Raw genomic sequence first — 12652 nt, forward strand, 5'->3', positions numbered from 1 at the left:
ATCCAGATTAATCAAGACGAAATCTTACAATTGAGAGAGAAAAAAGAATGTGATATAAGCCAAAAATCAACAAGGTCAAAAATAAATTGATGAACAAAGCCAAGTTGGTCCAATAAAAACATTAAATACCAATTTGGTTAAAGTTTGTTTAGGTACCAAAAATCAACAATCTCATCACCAATTAAATCTATTATTTAACAGTTGGATCTATCCACTTGTCAACCCATCAATAGCCATCAACACTACGTCCAACACACCACCATACTGCCTGGTGCCAGGGACATATATACTCGCACAAGTAAGGTTGAAGGAGAGGATCTTCAACCCCACACTGACTGTTCATCATCTTATCCAATCCTTTTCTCTACTTTTTCCAAACCACAACCAACTGCGACTCTCTGCCCAATCCAAAGAGGGCAAACCACCTAAGACCACCACCTTCCTACTTAGACCATCAACAAAGACTCGATATTAATTGCATCTCCAAAGTTCAGTTAACAAATTCTAATAAACTAATTAATTTACTACATCAATGCGTGATTGGTTCATACAAAAATGATCCCATTCTCCTTTATGCTGTCTAGAACTATTCCTAGCTTACCTTCAATCCTCTCACCCTTTCTAGGCTCATAAGACATCGCGTAGACATCAGCTTCTTTTGATCGTTCAGCTATCAGTTTCCCGATTATTCTGCAAGCGTTGTGATCAGTGAGTGATGGCAAATCGTTTCTAAGATCCTTGGCATTTGTGGTTGCGACCGATATAACTTTGCTTGTACCCCGATGCATCACTTTGGCATGAATAAATTTCTTTGAAAAGAAAACATTTAGTAGGAATGGCCTCATATACATATCGGTCCTTTGTTTCCATGATTTCCTATTGGGTTGCTTTGCAAGTTCGCCGCGTGATCTCCTGGTCCAGGCAGCTTGAACAAAATAACCCTAAAGATGAATGTCAAACAAAATTAATAAGTGCAAGAGGGAAATCATAACTCACTATCCATATAACAATCAAACCAAAGACCTCTTCAACTATTCAACATGAAAGCTAAAATTTCATCAATTAGGGATCCCTAAAGTATTAAAAGGTCTACAAAGAGTGACTAAAACTATCTCATTAAGATGCATTCTGCTTTACCCGGAGGACAAACTGTGCATATGAGCTCATGAGTTCACATATTTTGATCACTGATCATACTATGATGAACCCCAACCACATGGAACATCTAGAAAATGATGAGAGGATATTTGATCATATATATATGGAAATTTGATTTTGCTAGTATAAGTTAGCAATTGACTGTTAATCCCCCCACCCCCTTGTGGACAAGCTAGCAAACAATTAAACAAACCACAAGGCAAGATGTCAATCCCATCTCGACCACCAAAACAGAAGCACCATGAATTATTTTACTCCAGAGAATGAAGGTTAAGATTTTATGATATTTTCATCAGAAACAGAATGTAATATTTCTTAGAGATAAATCCCCACAATGCAAAAAAGCTGTTTAAACTCTTCGATGCGTAGGCATATTCGATTCAAACAATAATGTTCCGATTTCTAAATTATGAAATTTTAGTTGGCATAGTATATATATATATCTTCTTTCTTTATGGAAAAGAGATCATTCCTTCCAAATCGTTAAACTCTTACAAAGTTCATCAACATAATTGAGTTTCAATTAGAAGAGTACATCAACAAAAGGGCAATGCCAGCAAGAAAACTGGAATTAGTAAACAAAAAAGGACAGTCATGGAGGCAACATTTAATTAAATTTTTCGACAAATCAAAATACAAATTTACTATGTCAGCTCAGGAAAAATTTAGCGAAGTAGCAGTTTGCAGAGTCTAGAACACGTAATATCACCATATTCAACTGCTAATCACTCTGAGTTCAACAGATTCCTCGGTTGCTGCACAGAGAATTATGACCTATTATAATACTCATTACAATTAAAGATAAGATATTGAGAAACACTTTTACTTTCTTTCAAATTGTTTCCCGTAGCGCTGATTCCTCTATGGAAAACCCCAATCTTTCCCTCAAGTAAACAATGAAAGTCAATCTCTCCAGGTTTACCGTTAAACATAAAAATACCCATTACTCATCTAAATTCCCGTCCCACGAACTAAACACGATAATGTTTAAACAAAAACAAATACCTTGTGCCGAGAGGGAGCAAGAGGAGGTGTTAATGAGTAAACGGAGATGTTGATACTGCGAAACGAAGTGACCCAAGACAGTGAGTTGATTTTGTTGGAGCGTTCCGAGTTAGTCGGTAATGAGTTGAGGAACTGCAACCGCGTTGGTAAAGCCGAAGTAGATATTAACGACGCCATTTCTTTCTCTTTTCCCCCCTACTATTCATTGATTTTTTGTGTATATGGGATTTAATTTTAGCAGAAACTATATATTTAGTCACTAAACTATAGGATTGATTTTATTTTAGTCACTAAACATTTTTTTCAATCAAGCCACCAGCGATTTGATTTATGATTAATCAAGTCATTGAGCATTAAATAGTTAGTGACGAGGCTGACATGATGACTTTCAAAATAATTAATCCTTATTATTTATACACTTTATTAAATTTAGTCATCATTTTAAATAATCTGACAAATTTTGCCCTTCCCATTTATGAATTCTATCAATCTCGTCCTCAAACACACAATCATCGTCATCATTATGGTCATCATCAAACGTCTATGGTGGAGTTATGCAGTCTCTTTCTCACTCTCCAACCTCCCTTCTCTATGGATGTCTCCTCCGCTATTACCTTCCACAACCTCCCCAACGTCGATCTCCCTCCACCAACAACCTACCAAGACTCAACGTCTTTCCCTTGACCTTTAATGATCAAAATTTTGGAGTTAATATCTGTCTGTTAGACCTTAAGTTCAGATTAAATTGAAGGAGAAGTTGAGATCAAATCGAGTTAAAAAGAGATATTTTATTAACATTGAAAGATTTGGTGACTTGAAGTGCAACTAACCCATTTATAAAAAAATGAGCTACACCCCAAGTGGTACCAAGATGATTTGGTGTAAAGAAAAATGGGACAAGAGCTAAACATTCCTGCTCACATGTCCTTTATTCATCTTGTCTCTATCTTTTCATTTATCTTCTTTCATTATCTCAAAGTTTGATGCTTGGTCATTAAAGCAGCCATATTTAGAGATCATCAAAGTTTTGATGGTTTATGAAGAAAAAAAAGCATCCAAGAGAAAGGGTAAGGGCCAAGATGATTAAGGTTTGGGTATGTGCTGGTGTTTGTTGGAAAATTAGGTTTGTGCATCACCAAATTTGAAATGCCTCACGCATTAGATAAATTTGATGCTTAGGTGTCATGTGAACACTTGAGATTGATCTTGTTTGTCTTAATATAAAAAATTAATTGGATGATTATGAGTTGTTAGTTCGAACGATCAACTAAAAGTTGTCAATAAGGAGATGCATCGATTATTAAAAAATTTGATCGAAGCTTGAGAAAAATAAAAAGTTGGTGTAATAATTTTAAAATGACTTAAAAAAATTTGTTAGAGATGTTCGAAATAAATATGTGGGTAGCAACTATTTATCCAATATAATGCCTAAATTCTTATACCTGAAGTCCTAAACCAATTGATGTTTCAATCTTCTGAAACATTTTAATTTTTCTTTTCCAAAATGACTAATTTACCCTTTTACACATGTATCAAATAAGATAAAAATAAAGAAAACATAAAATTATAAAACAATAAAATAATTTTACTATTTTCAAACTCAAAAAGTCAATTTATTATATAAACCTTATATGATCTTTTACTATTTTTAAATCATCCTTATTATTAGATTTCTTTTTTTCACAAAAGTAAACGTTAGCTTTTAGTGAAGCAATTGAATCAAACGAATTTGGTGGTTCGTATATGATTGTTATTTTTAGAGATTTTGAGTTTGAGCATAATATTTTAAGGGTATTTGAATATTTATTATTTGAATCTTTCGAATAAATATAATATTATCTTATAATCATATTAGACTAATAAAAAAATCGAAAAACACATAAAATTTTTCCAAAGTTGAGATTGTTGATAATCATTATTTTTTTTATACAAATTATTTGTTTTACCATGTTAACTGTTCATGCCCCATGAAATATTCTGTTTTAGGCTGAAGACAGATAAAACCCTTTTTTCCCCGATTTGCAAATGAACTATTCATTATGATTAGGCCCCACATTTTTCCCTATTTCACAAATTTATTTTAGTACCTAAATTATCAGTTTTGATTCGTTCTAATATCTAAATTTTTAATTTTTTCAAAATCATATCTAAAGTTTAATTTTTGTTTCGTTTTAGTACACGCCGTCAAGTTTTGAAAGAAAAATGAAAGTCTAGGTACCAAAACACATTTAGTACCTAAATCACACTTGAGTTCTGAAAAATTAAAAATTTAGGTATTAAAATGGATCAAGACTGATAGTTTAGGTACTCAAAACATTAAGTTTTTAACGACGGGGTATTAAAATGAAACAAAATGTATATTTTAGGTATGGCTTTGAAACAGTTGAAAGTTTAGGTATTAAAACGAATTAAAACTAATAGTTTAAACACTAAATACATAATTTATCCTTTTTTATTCCGACTATGTTATCTAGGGGCCGTTCATCTCCTCCATAAATTATGTTTGTAGTTTATATTGATTAAAATTGAGTAAAGATTATCTAGGAGCTAAAAGCGATGAACGAGTCTGGAAAAGGGACAGGAAATGAAACTAGAGTCGAAACACAGAATGACAAGCGATTAGAGTCTTGACCTTCTCCGATTCAACTCCGATCCCACCAAGAAGGTACGGTTCAAGGATATAACTGGAGAGACAAACCAGGTTTCGGATATGTTAGTTGATGATCCGGAGAGAAACTCAATGTCTTATACCGCGATATTGGCTGATAATTCCAGAAACGAAACCAATAATGACGGAAACCATGAGGAAGACGAGGAGGATATCGATATAACTGAGGAAGATATTATCACAGGAACCCAATAGGGATTGCCTTCTATCCAGTTTTCTGATCGGGTATATAAATTGATGGAGGCGAGTATGGCCAGAACGGTTGTGTTGAAACTCTTAGGAAGGAATATTGGGTTGAATGCTCTTACCAATAAAATCTACGCCCTCTGGAAGCCAACTTAACCTCTCACGATCATGGATCTTGAAAATGGGTATTTTCTAGCAAGGTTTCAGTCTGATGAAGATTATGGTAAGGCCCTAGCTGATGGTCCTTGGATTATCTATGGCCAATACCTAACGGATCAGCCATGGACAAAAGATTTTAGCACAACTCAGGCATACCCTACTATGGTCATTGCTTGGATCCGATTTCCAAGACTTCCCGAATACATGTACAAGAAATCGATCTTATCCAACATTGGTAAGCTAGTGGGAAAACTGGTGAAACTGGATTTCCACAAAACACTAGTAATAGACGAAGATTTGCTAGAGTTTTTGTTTACGTCGACCTTAAAAAACCTTTAGTCTCTCGAGTGGTCATTGGAAATAAAATTCAAATTGTAGAATATGAAAATTTGCCTAGCATCTTCTTCTCTTGTGGGAGATTTGGCCATCTCAAGGAAGCTTGCTCTTATAATTCTCAAGAACAAAATGGGAGTGATGATCCTATTGTTGATCAAACCTCTAATCGGAATGTCAAGTGTCAACCTGGCTGCTAGTAGCATGAATACTGTTACAAATCAAAACACAAACAACCTTTCTCCCTTGGAAGAGGATTCCTATGGTCCTTAGTGTGGGAAATAAACGAATAATTTCCCTATAACCAGATTAGTGAGAATGCGAAATAAAAGCAGAAAAATAATACCCGAAATTGATAACGAATTTCAATCAATTTTGCTTACGTCTCCGGACTGCTGCAGATCTTTTACTAAAGAGAGAAAATTTACAAGTGTTTACAAAATACTCACAAGAAAACTCTCTAGTATAGGGAGAAAGAAATGATTTTTGGGATGATCTTGAAGCTAAATGGGTTAGGGTATTTATAGTTGAAGCTTAAGGATTAATCTTGTAAATACCCTAAAGTGTGCAGGGTCTAAAATATAATTAACCCTATTACATTTTCAATAAAAAATTATTCCACCGAATTCGGTGCATTTCGGTGGCCTCCCTTGGCTTACCCTTTTTGACTTTACAATCTCCCACTTGAAGATTGATTTTAATCTGTCTTCACACCTCGATCAATGCAGCAACATTTCTGCTCTTGTTACTCTAGCATGCCAACTGAAGCTGAACACAACTTCAGTTTGTTCGTAGTCACCGTCTTTGTCAACATGTTTGTCGGATTTTGAGCTCCACTAATCTTTTCAAGTTTCAAAATCTCATCTTCCAGAAGAGATCGAATAAAATGATATCTCAATTATATGTGTTTCATCCTGGAATGAAAAGACATATTTTTCGCTAGATGGATAGCAATTTGATTGTCGCAATAAAAGATATTGTTTTCTTGTTTCTTGCCTAACTCTTCCAAGAAACTTTGGAGCCAAACCATCTCCTTGTTGGCTTCCGTAACAGCGACATATTCTGCTTCAATTGTGGAGAGAGCAACTATCTTTTGTAGTTGAGAAACCCTACTCACTGTAGTTCCTCCTAGAGTATAGACATACCTTGTAGTGCTTCTTCTGATGTCAACATTTCTGACTAAGCCAACATCTACATAGTCTGTCAGTATCGTATCTCCACCTTTGAAAAAAAGTGCTTTGTTTGTAGTACCCCGCAGATATCTGAGGATCCATTTGACTGCTTCCTAGTGTACCTTGCCCGGATTATTTATGTATCTGCTAGCAGCTCCCACTGCATGAGCAATATCTGGTCTAGTACAAACCATGACATACATCAGACTTGCAATTGCTGAGGCATACGACACCTTCACCATGTGTGCACGTTCTTCCTCCGTTTTTGGTGACTGTTCTTTGGAGAGTCTAAAATAAATACCTAAAGGTGTACTTACTGGTTTAACATCTTGCATGTTGAACCTGGAGAGTACTTTGTTGATGTACTCAGCCTATGATAACATCAAAGTCCCCAACATTATGTCTCTCTTAATCCTCATCCCAAGAATCTGCTTTGCAGCGCCCAGATCTTTCATTGCAAAATGCTTCAACAATTTTTACTTCAAGTTTATAATCTCTTGCATGTATGAACCTGCAACAAGCATGTCATTAACGTACAACAATAAAATAATGAAGTTGTTGTTGAACTTTTTGATGTAGCAACAATGATCTGCTTGACATCTGGTAAAACCACTGCTACCCATGAAGCTATCAAACTTCTTGTACCACTGTCTAGGAGCTTGTTTTAAACCATACAAGCTCTTTTTCAACTTGCATACCATGTTTTTCTTGCCTGCCTCTACGAAGCTGTATGGCTGCCTCATATAGATTTCTTCCTCCAAATCACCTTGAAGGAAAGTTGTCTTTACATCTAACTTCTCAAGATATAGATTCTCTGCAGCTACAATTTTCAACACCAGTCTGATTGTAGACAACTTCACGAATGGAGAGAAAATTTCATTATAGTCAATACCTTCTTTTTGCTGAAAACCTTTGACAACCAATCTTGCTTTGTAGCGTTTGCTCATATCGTACTTTTCTTTGATCCTGTAAATCCACTTGTTATGGAGTACTTGATTCTATGGTTGACGTGTCTTTGTACATTACATTTTCGTTGAAAATGACATCTCTGCTTCTGATGATCTTTCGATTTTCATAATCCCAAAACCGGTAATCGAACTCATCACCACCATAACCAACAAAGACGCATTTGTTGGACATAACATCAAGTTTACTTCTTTCAGCAAAATTTATGTGTACATAAGAAATACAACCAAACACTCTTAAGTGTGAAAGGTTTATTTCTTTTCTGCTCCAAACTTCCTCTGGTATTCCACTATCCAAAGGAACTGAGGGCCCACGGTTGATCAGGTAAGCTGCACTATTGATAGTTTCAGCCCATAGCAATTTGGGCAATCCGACATGTATCATCATGCTTCTTCCACGTTTATTCAGAGTTCTATTCATACACTCTGCTACGCCATTCTGCTGCAGTGTCATGGGAACTGTTGTCTCTATCTTGATCCCATTATTTTTTGCAGAAATCTCTGAATCTACTATTTCTGTACTCTCCTCTATTATCAGGCCTCAACCGCTTGACTTTCAAAACAGTCTCATTTTCCACCATGGCCTTCCATTTTCTGAAGGTATCAAAGACTTCTGATTTCTTCTTCAGAAAATAAACCCACACATTCCTTATAGAATCATCGATAAAGGTGACATAATATAGTGAGCCTGCAAGAGATGAAACTTCAGATGGTCCCCATATATCAGTATGAACCAACTCTAACTTTTCAGCCTTAGGTGTCTTGCCAATCTTTGCAAAATAGACTTTCTTTTGTTTGCTAAAAATGAAATCCTCACATAGTCCGAAATCTATATTCTTTAGATCCGGTAGCTTCCCTTTTGACAAAAGTGTCTTCATCAATTTCTTACTCATATGGCTAAGCCTTTAGTGCCATAGGTTTGATTTTCCATCAGCATCTGCTACTGTAATAATATTCTCTAAATTTGAGGTTACATAGAGAGTACCAGTCTTCTTACCATGAGCAATGACGAGTGCTCTTTTGGTAATCTTCCATTCACAGCCTGAAAAGGTTGTACTATATCCTTCTTCATCAAGCTGTCCTACAGAAATTAAATTTCTTTTGAGGTCAGGAATATGTCTCACTCATTTCAGCTTCCAGGTGGTCTGGTTTGGCAACTTTAATCGGATGTCTCCTTTTCCGGCGATTTTCAAGGTTTCATCATCAACTAGATGAACCTTCCCAAAATACCACTGACATAGTTCTACATGATTTCTTGGCATGGGGTGGAGTGGAAAGATGCCCCTGAATCCAAGATTCATGATTCAATCGGACTATTGACGCTTAGAATCATGGCATCACCTGTCTCCTCTGTCATGCTGGCAGATTCCTGTGCACCAATAACTTTCTTCAATGCTCGACAATCTCTTTTAAAGTGACCCTTATTGCCACAATTATACCAGGTAAAATATTTCTTTCCCGTTCTTGATTTTTCCATTCTAGATTTCGATCTGCCACGATTTGAATTTCTTTCTGAAGTTCTTCCTCTAGACTCTGTGTGCAAGGCTGAGGAGCTAGATGCTTCACCCGATTCTCTCTGTCGAATTTCTTTACTCAATACTAGATCCCGAACATCGTCGAATTTCAATATATTATTTCCCGACGAGCTATTGACTGCTGTAACAGTAGCATTTTAATTGTCTGGTAGAGATGATAAGAGAATTAAAGCTCGAACTTCATCATCGAATTCAATTTCCACGAAACTCAACTTGGTTGTGATTGTGTTGAGTTCATTTAAGTGTTGAGCCATTGATGCCACTTTCACCATCCGCAAATTGAATAATCGCCTCATCAAGTGAACTTTGTTCGAGGCCGATGACTTCTCATACATACTGGAGAGAGCCAACATAAGACCCACCGTGGTCTTTTACTTTGTTATGTTGAAAGCAACATTGCAGGATAACGTCAGTCGGATAACTTCGAGGGCTTGTCTGTCGAGAAGAGCCCAGTCTTCATTCTTCATGCCCTCTGGTTGCTTTCCTGAGAGAGGTTGATATAGATTTTTCTAGTACAGAAAATATTCAATCTGCATCTTCCAAAAGCCAAAGTCTGCACCATCAAACTTTTCAATTTTCACATTACATTCTTCTGCAGCCATCGCTCCCACTCGCTCCCACTCGAATATTGCTTATTTGGATCGTTTATGACAATTTCTGTGAACCACCGTGTATTAGAACACCTCCGTTGATAAATTCGTATTGCTGATAAAATTTTTACTATTCACAAAATTCACTATTCATGTGAATAGTAATAAATAGTAACCTCGCAGAAAAAACTGATAAAATTCACCACCAAAAGCTCTGATACCAATTATTGGGAAATAAACGAGTAATTTTCCTATAACCAGATTAGTGAGAATGCGAAATAAAAGCAGACAAATAATACCCGAAATTGATAACGGAGTTCAACTAATTTTGCCTACATCTCCAGACTGCTATAGATCTTTTACTAAAGAGAGAAAATTTACAAGTGTTTACAAAACACTCACAAAAAAGCTCTCTAGTAGATTTTTGGGATGATCTTGAAGCTAAATGGGTTAAGATATTTATACTTGAAACTTAAGGACTAATCTTATAAATACCCTAAAGTATGCAGGGATTAAAATATAATTAACCTTATTATATTTTCAATAAAAAATTATTCCACCGAATTCGGTGCATTTCGGTGGCCTCCCTTGGCCTACCCTTTTTAACTTTACACTTAGATGGTGGTGGAATGACGTTGTCGGCGACCCCAAACAGGAGCAGTTCAGGCCAAGGACTCAAATAAGGAAGTCATTAATTCAGATATCCGATCTCAATCGATGATTATTGAGATTTCTAACTCCAAAGAAAAGGCCAAACAAAACTCACGAGAGAAATTGAGAGTGAATAATGGTGTTGCTCCTCTCAAGATACTTTTCAAAAGCGAAGTGAATGGCTCGAAATTACCTAAGAATAACACCTTGAGTAGTAAAATAATAGCTAAGTCTTAGGGGAAAAGTCAAGCCGCTCCTCAAAACCAAAGGAACCGCTTATAGGCATCTCATTCGGGTGACTCTGCCAGCCATATGAGAATTAATTTTTGTGAGGTGGGTCCTAGTAACAGTCAAATGCCAAGCTCAAGCATGTTGAGCAGTTAAGACCCTATTTCTAACCGCGTGCCTTACCCAAGCAATGAACCAAATGTTATCATGGCCATGCAACATCCTTATCTCTCGTCTATTTCTACCATGGATCTCGATAGCGTAACTGCTAGAAATTCCTTAAGGAATGACGATCCTAATTCGGTGACGGGGGTAAGCGTTAACAAAACTATAATTAATTCTAACGATATTCCTACTTTTGAAAATACTTTAGGGGTTGAGGCACAGTTGTTAAAGACAACGCTTGATCCCAATCTACACAAAGTGGCTACTTTTCGCATGAAGTCTCGACCGATAGAGGAATATTCCATGAACTCACATATTTTCTCTGTTGCTCGTCACATCTCCAGGCTAAAGGTAGGGTTGCTCCCTAAGTTATTCGCAACAAGGGAATAAGGATCAAAGATAATACCTCGGGTCGACCTTCCATCCAAGAAGCCATGAATGATGTTGCTCAAAACATTCAAGAGCAGGTCCAGTCCCAAACTAATGGAGGGACAAAATCAACTGATGAGAATGATGGTGTCCAGTAAATATAATTTCTCTTTTATGATTTTGCTAATGGATTTTAATTATTTCACGTGGAATTGCCAAGGTAGTGAGGGTTGTAAATTCCCAAGAACCTTTAAAGAATATATGTGGGACAATAAGCCTAACATGGTGGCACTTTTGGAGCAAAAGGATTTGCAGATGCAAAGCTGACAGAGTTATTACGAAGCTTGGATTTAAGTTTTCTTACAGGGTAGAGGCCATTGGCTTTTCGGGCAGAATTTGGCTTCTCTGAAACCCGCCTATTTAGATCGAAATCATAGCCATCCACCCTCAATTCATTCAAAAAATAGTCGCAGGTATGAACTTCCCTTCTCCTATTTTTGTTATGTCTGTTTATGGTAGTCCTGACAGATACAAACGCAAGGCTTTGTAGAGTGATTTAAGTGGAACCCCTATAGATAGTGGCATACCATGACTTCTAGGGGAGACTTTAGTGTTATACTCTCTAATTCGGATAAAAGAGGTGGTGCGCGGATAGGTGCTAGCCGTAAACTCTTTCAAGAATTTTTTTCCCAGCACAACTTAGTTGATTTGGAGTTTAAAGGGCCACCATTCATTTGGAGATGGGGCAGGACTTTTGAGCGTCTTGACAGAATGGTAGCGAAAGAGCAATGGAATAGAATTGTTCCTGAGGCAATCATCTTCCACCTCCCTCGCATCAAGTCAGATCATCGTCCTTTAATTCTCCGATCCACATGTAAACCCAATGTTATAGGTTTTCGTCCTTTTCGATTTTTTTGCAGATTGGACTAAACATCCTCTTTTCAAAAACTTTGTTCGTGAGAATTTGAATCCTAAAGGGAGTACGCCTCATATTGTAAATAGCTTTACTGATGCGCTCTGCTCTTGGAACAATATATTTTTGGGAATATTATCCAGGAGAAAAAAAACCCTCAAGAAGTGTATTTCCGCCGTCCAAGCTACCATGGATAAGTTTGGCAATGATAACTTACATATGGTTGAGATGGATCTTCGGGTTAAACTGGAAGATATTCTTGATCAAGATGAGCTCTTATGGAAACAGAAGTCTAGAAGTACTTGGTTAGTTGAGGGGGATCATAACACTAGCTTTTTTTTCATAGCCATGTTATTACCCGAAGGAAGACTAACCACATTCAGGCTTTGAAGACTAGTAATAGAGAGTGATGCTATGATGAGGACATTCTCCGCGGGAAAGCTACTAATTTTTTTGAAGCTCTTTACCGTGAGGAAGGTTATAGCTCTGATTAACTTCCAATAAAAAAAACTCCTTTCCTCATCTTTTCCCCACATATATTCACTCTCTTAACAC

The 12652-nt window shown here is 36.6% G+C and overlaps 1 protein-coding gene across 1 annotated transcript; it reads right to left on the minus strand.

Annotated features, from left to right (window-relative positions):
* Positions 1–530: 530 nt before the first annotated feature.
* On the minus strand, positions 531–2347 carry LOC120163086 (50S ribosomal protein L18-like). The gene is made up of 2 exons (XM_039173097.1): positions 2164–2347; positions 531–941 (listed from the first exon to the last, which is right to left on the minus strand). The coding sequence occupies exons 1-2, from the start codon at positions 2338–2340 to the stop codon at positions 546–548; spliced, it is 573 nt and encodes a 190-aa protein (XP_039029028.1). The 5' UTR covers positions 2341–2347; the 3' UTR covers positions 531–545.
* Positions 2348–12652: the final 10305 nt, after the last annotated feature.

The sequence above is a fragment of the Hibiscus syriacus genome, unplaced genomic scaffold, assembly GCF_006381635.1.
Source record: "Hibiscus syriacus cultivar Baekdansim isolate YM2019G1 unplaced genomic scaffold, ASM638163v2 tig00111427_pilon, whole genome shotgun sequence".
NCBI classification, from domain to species: Eukaryota; Viridiplantae; Streptophyta; class Magnoliopsida; order Malvales; family Malvaceae; genus Hibiscus; species Hibiscus syriacus.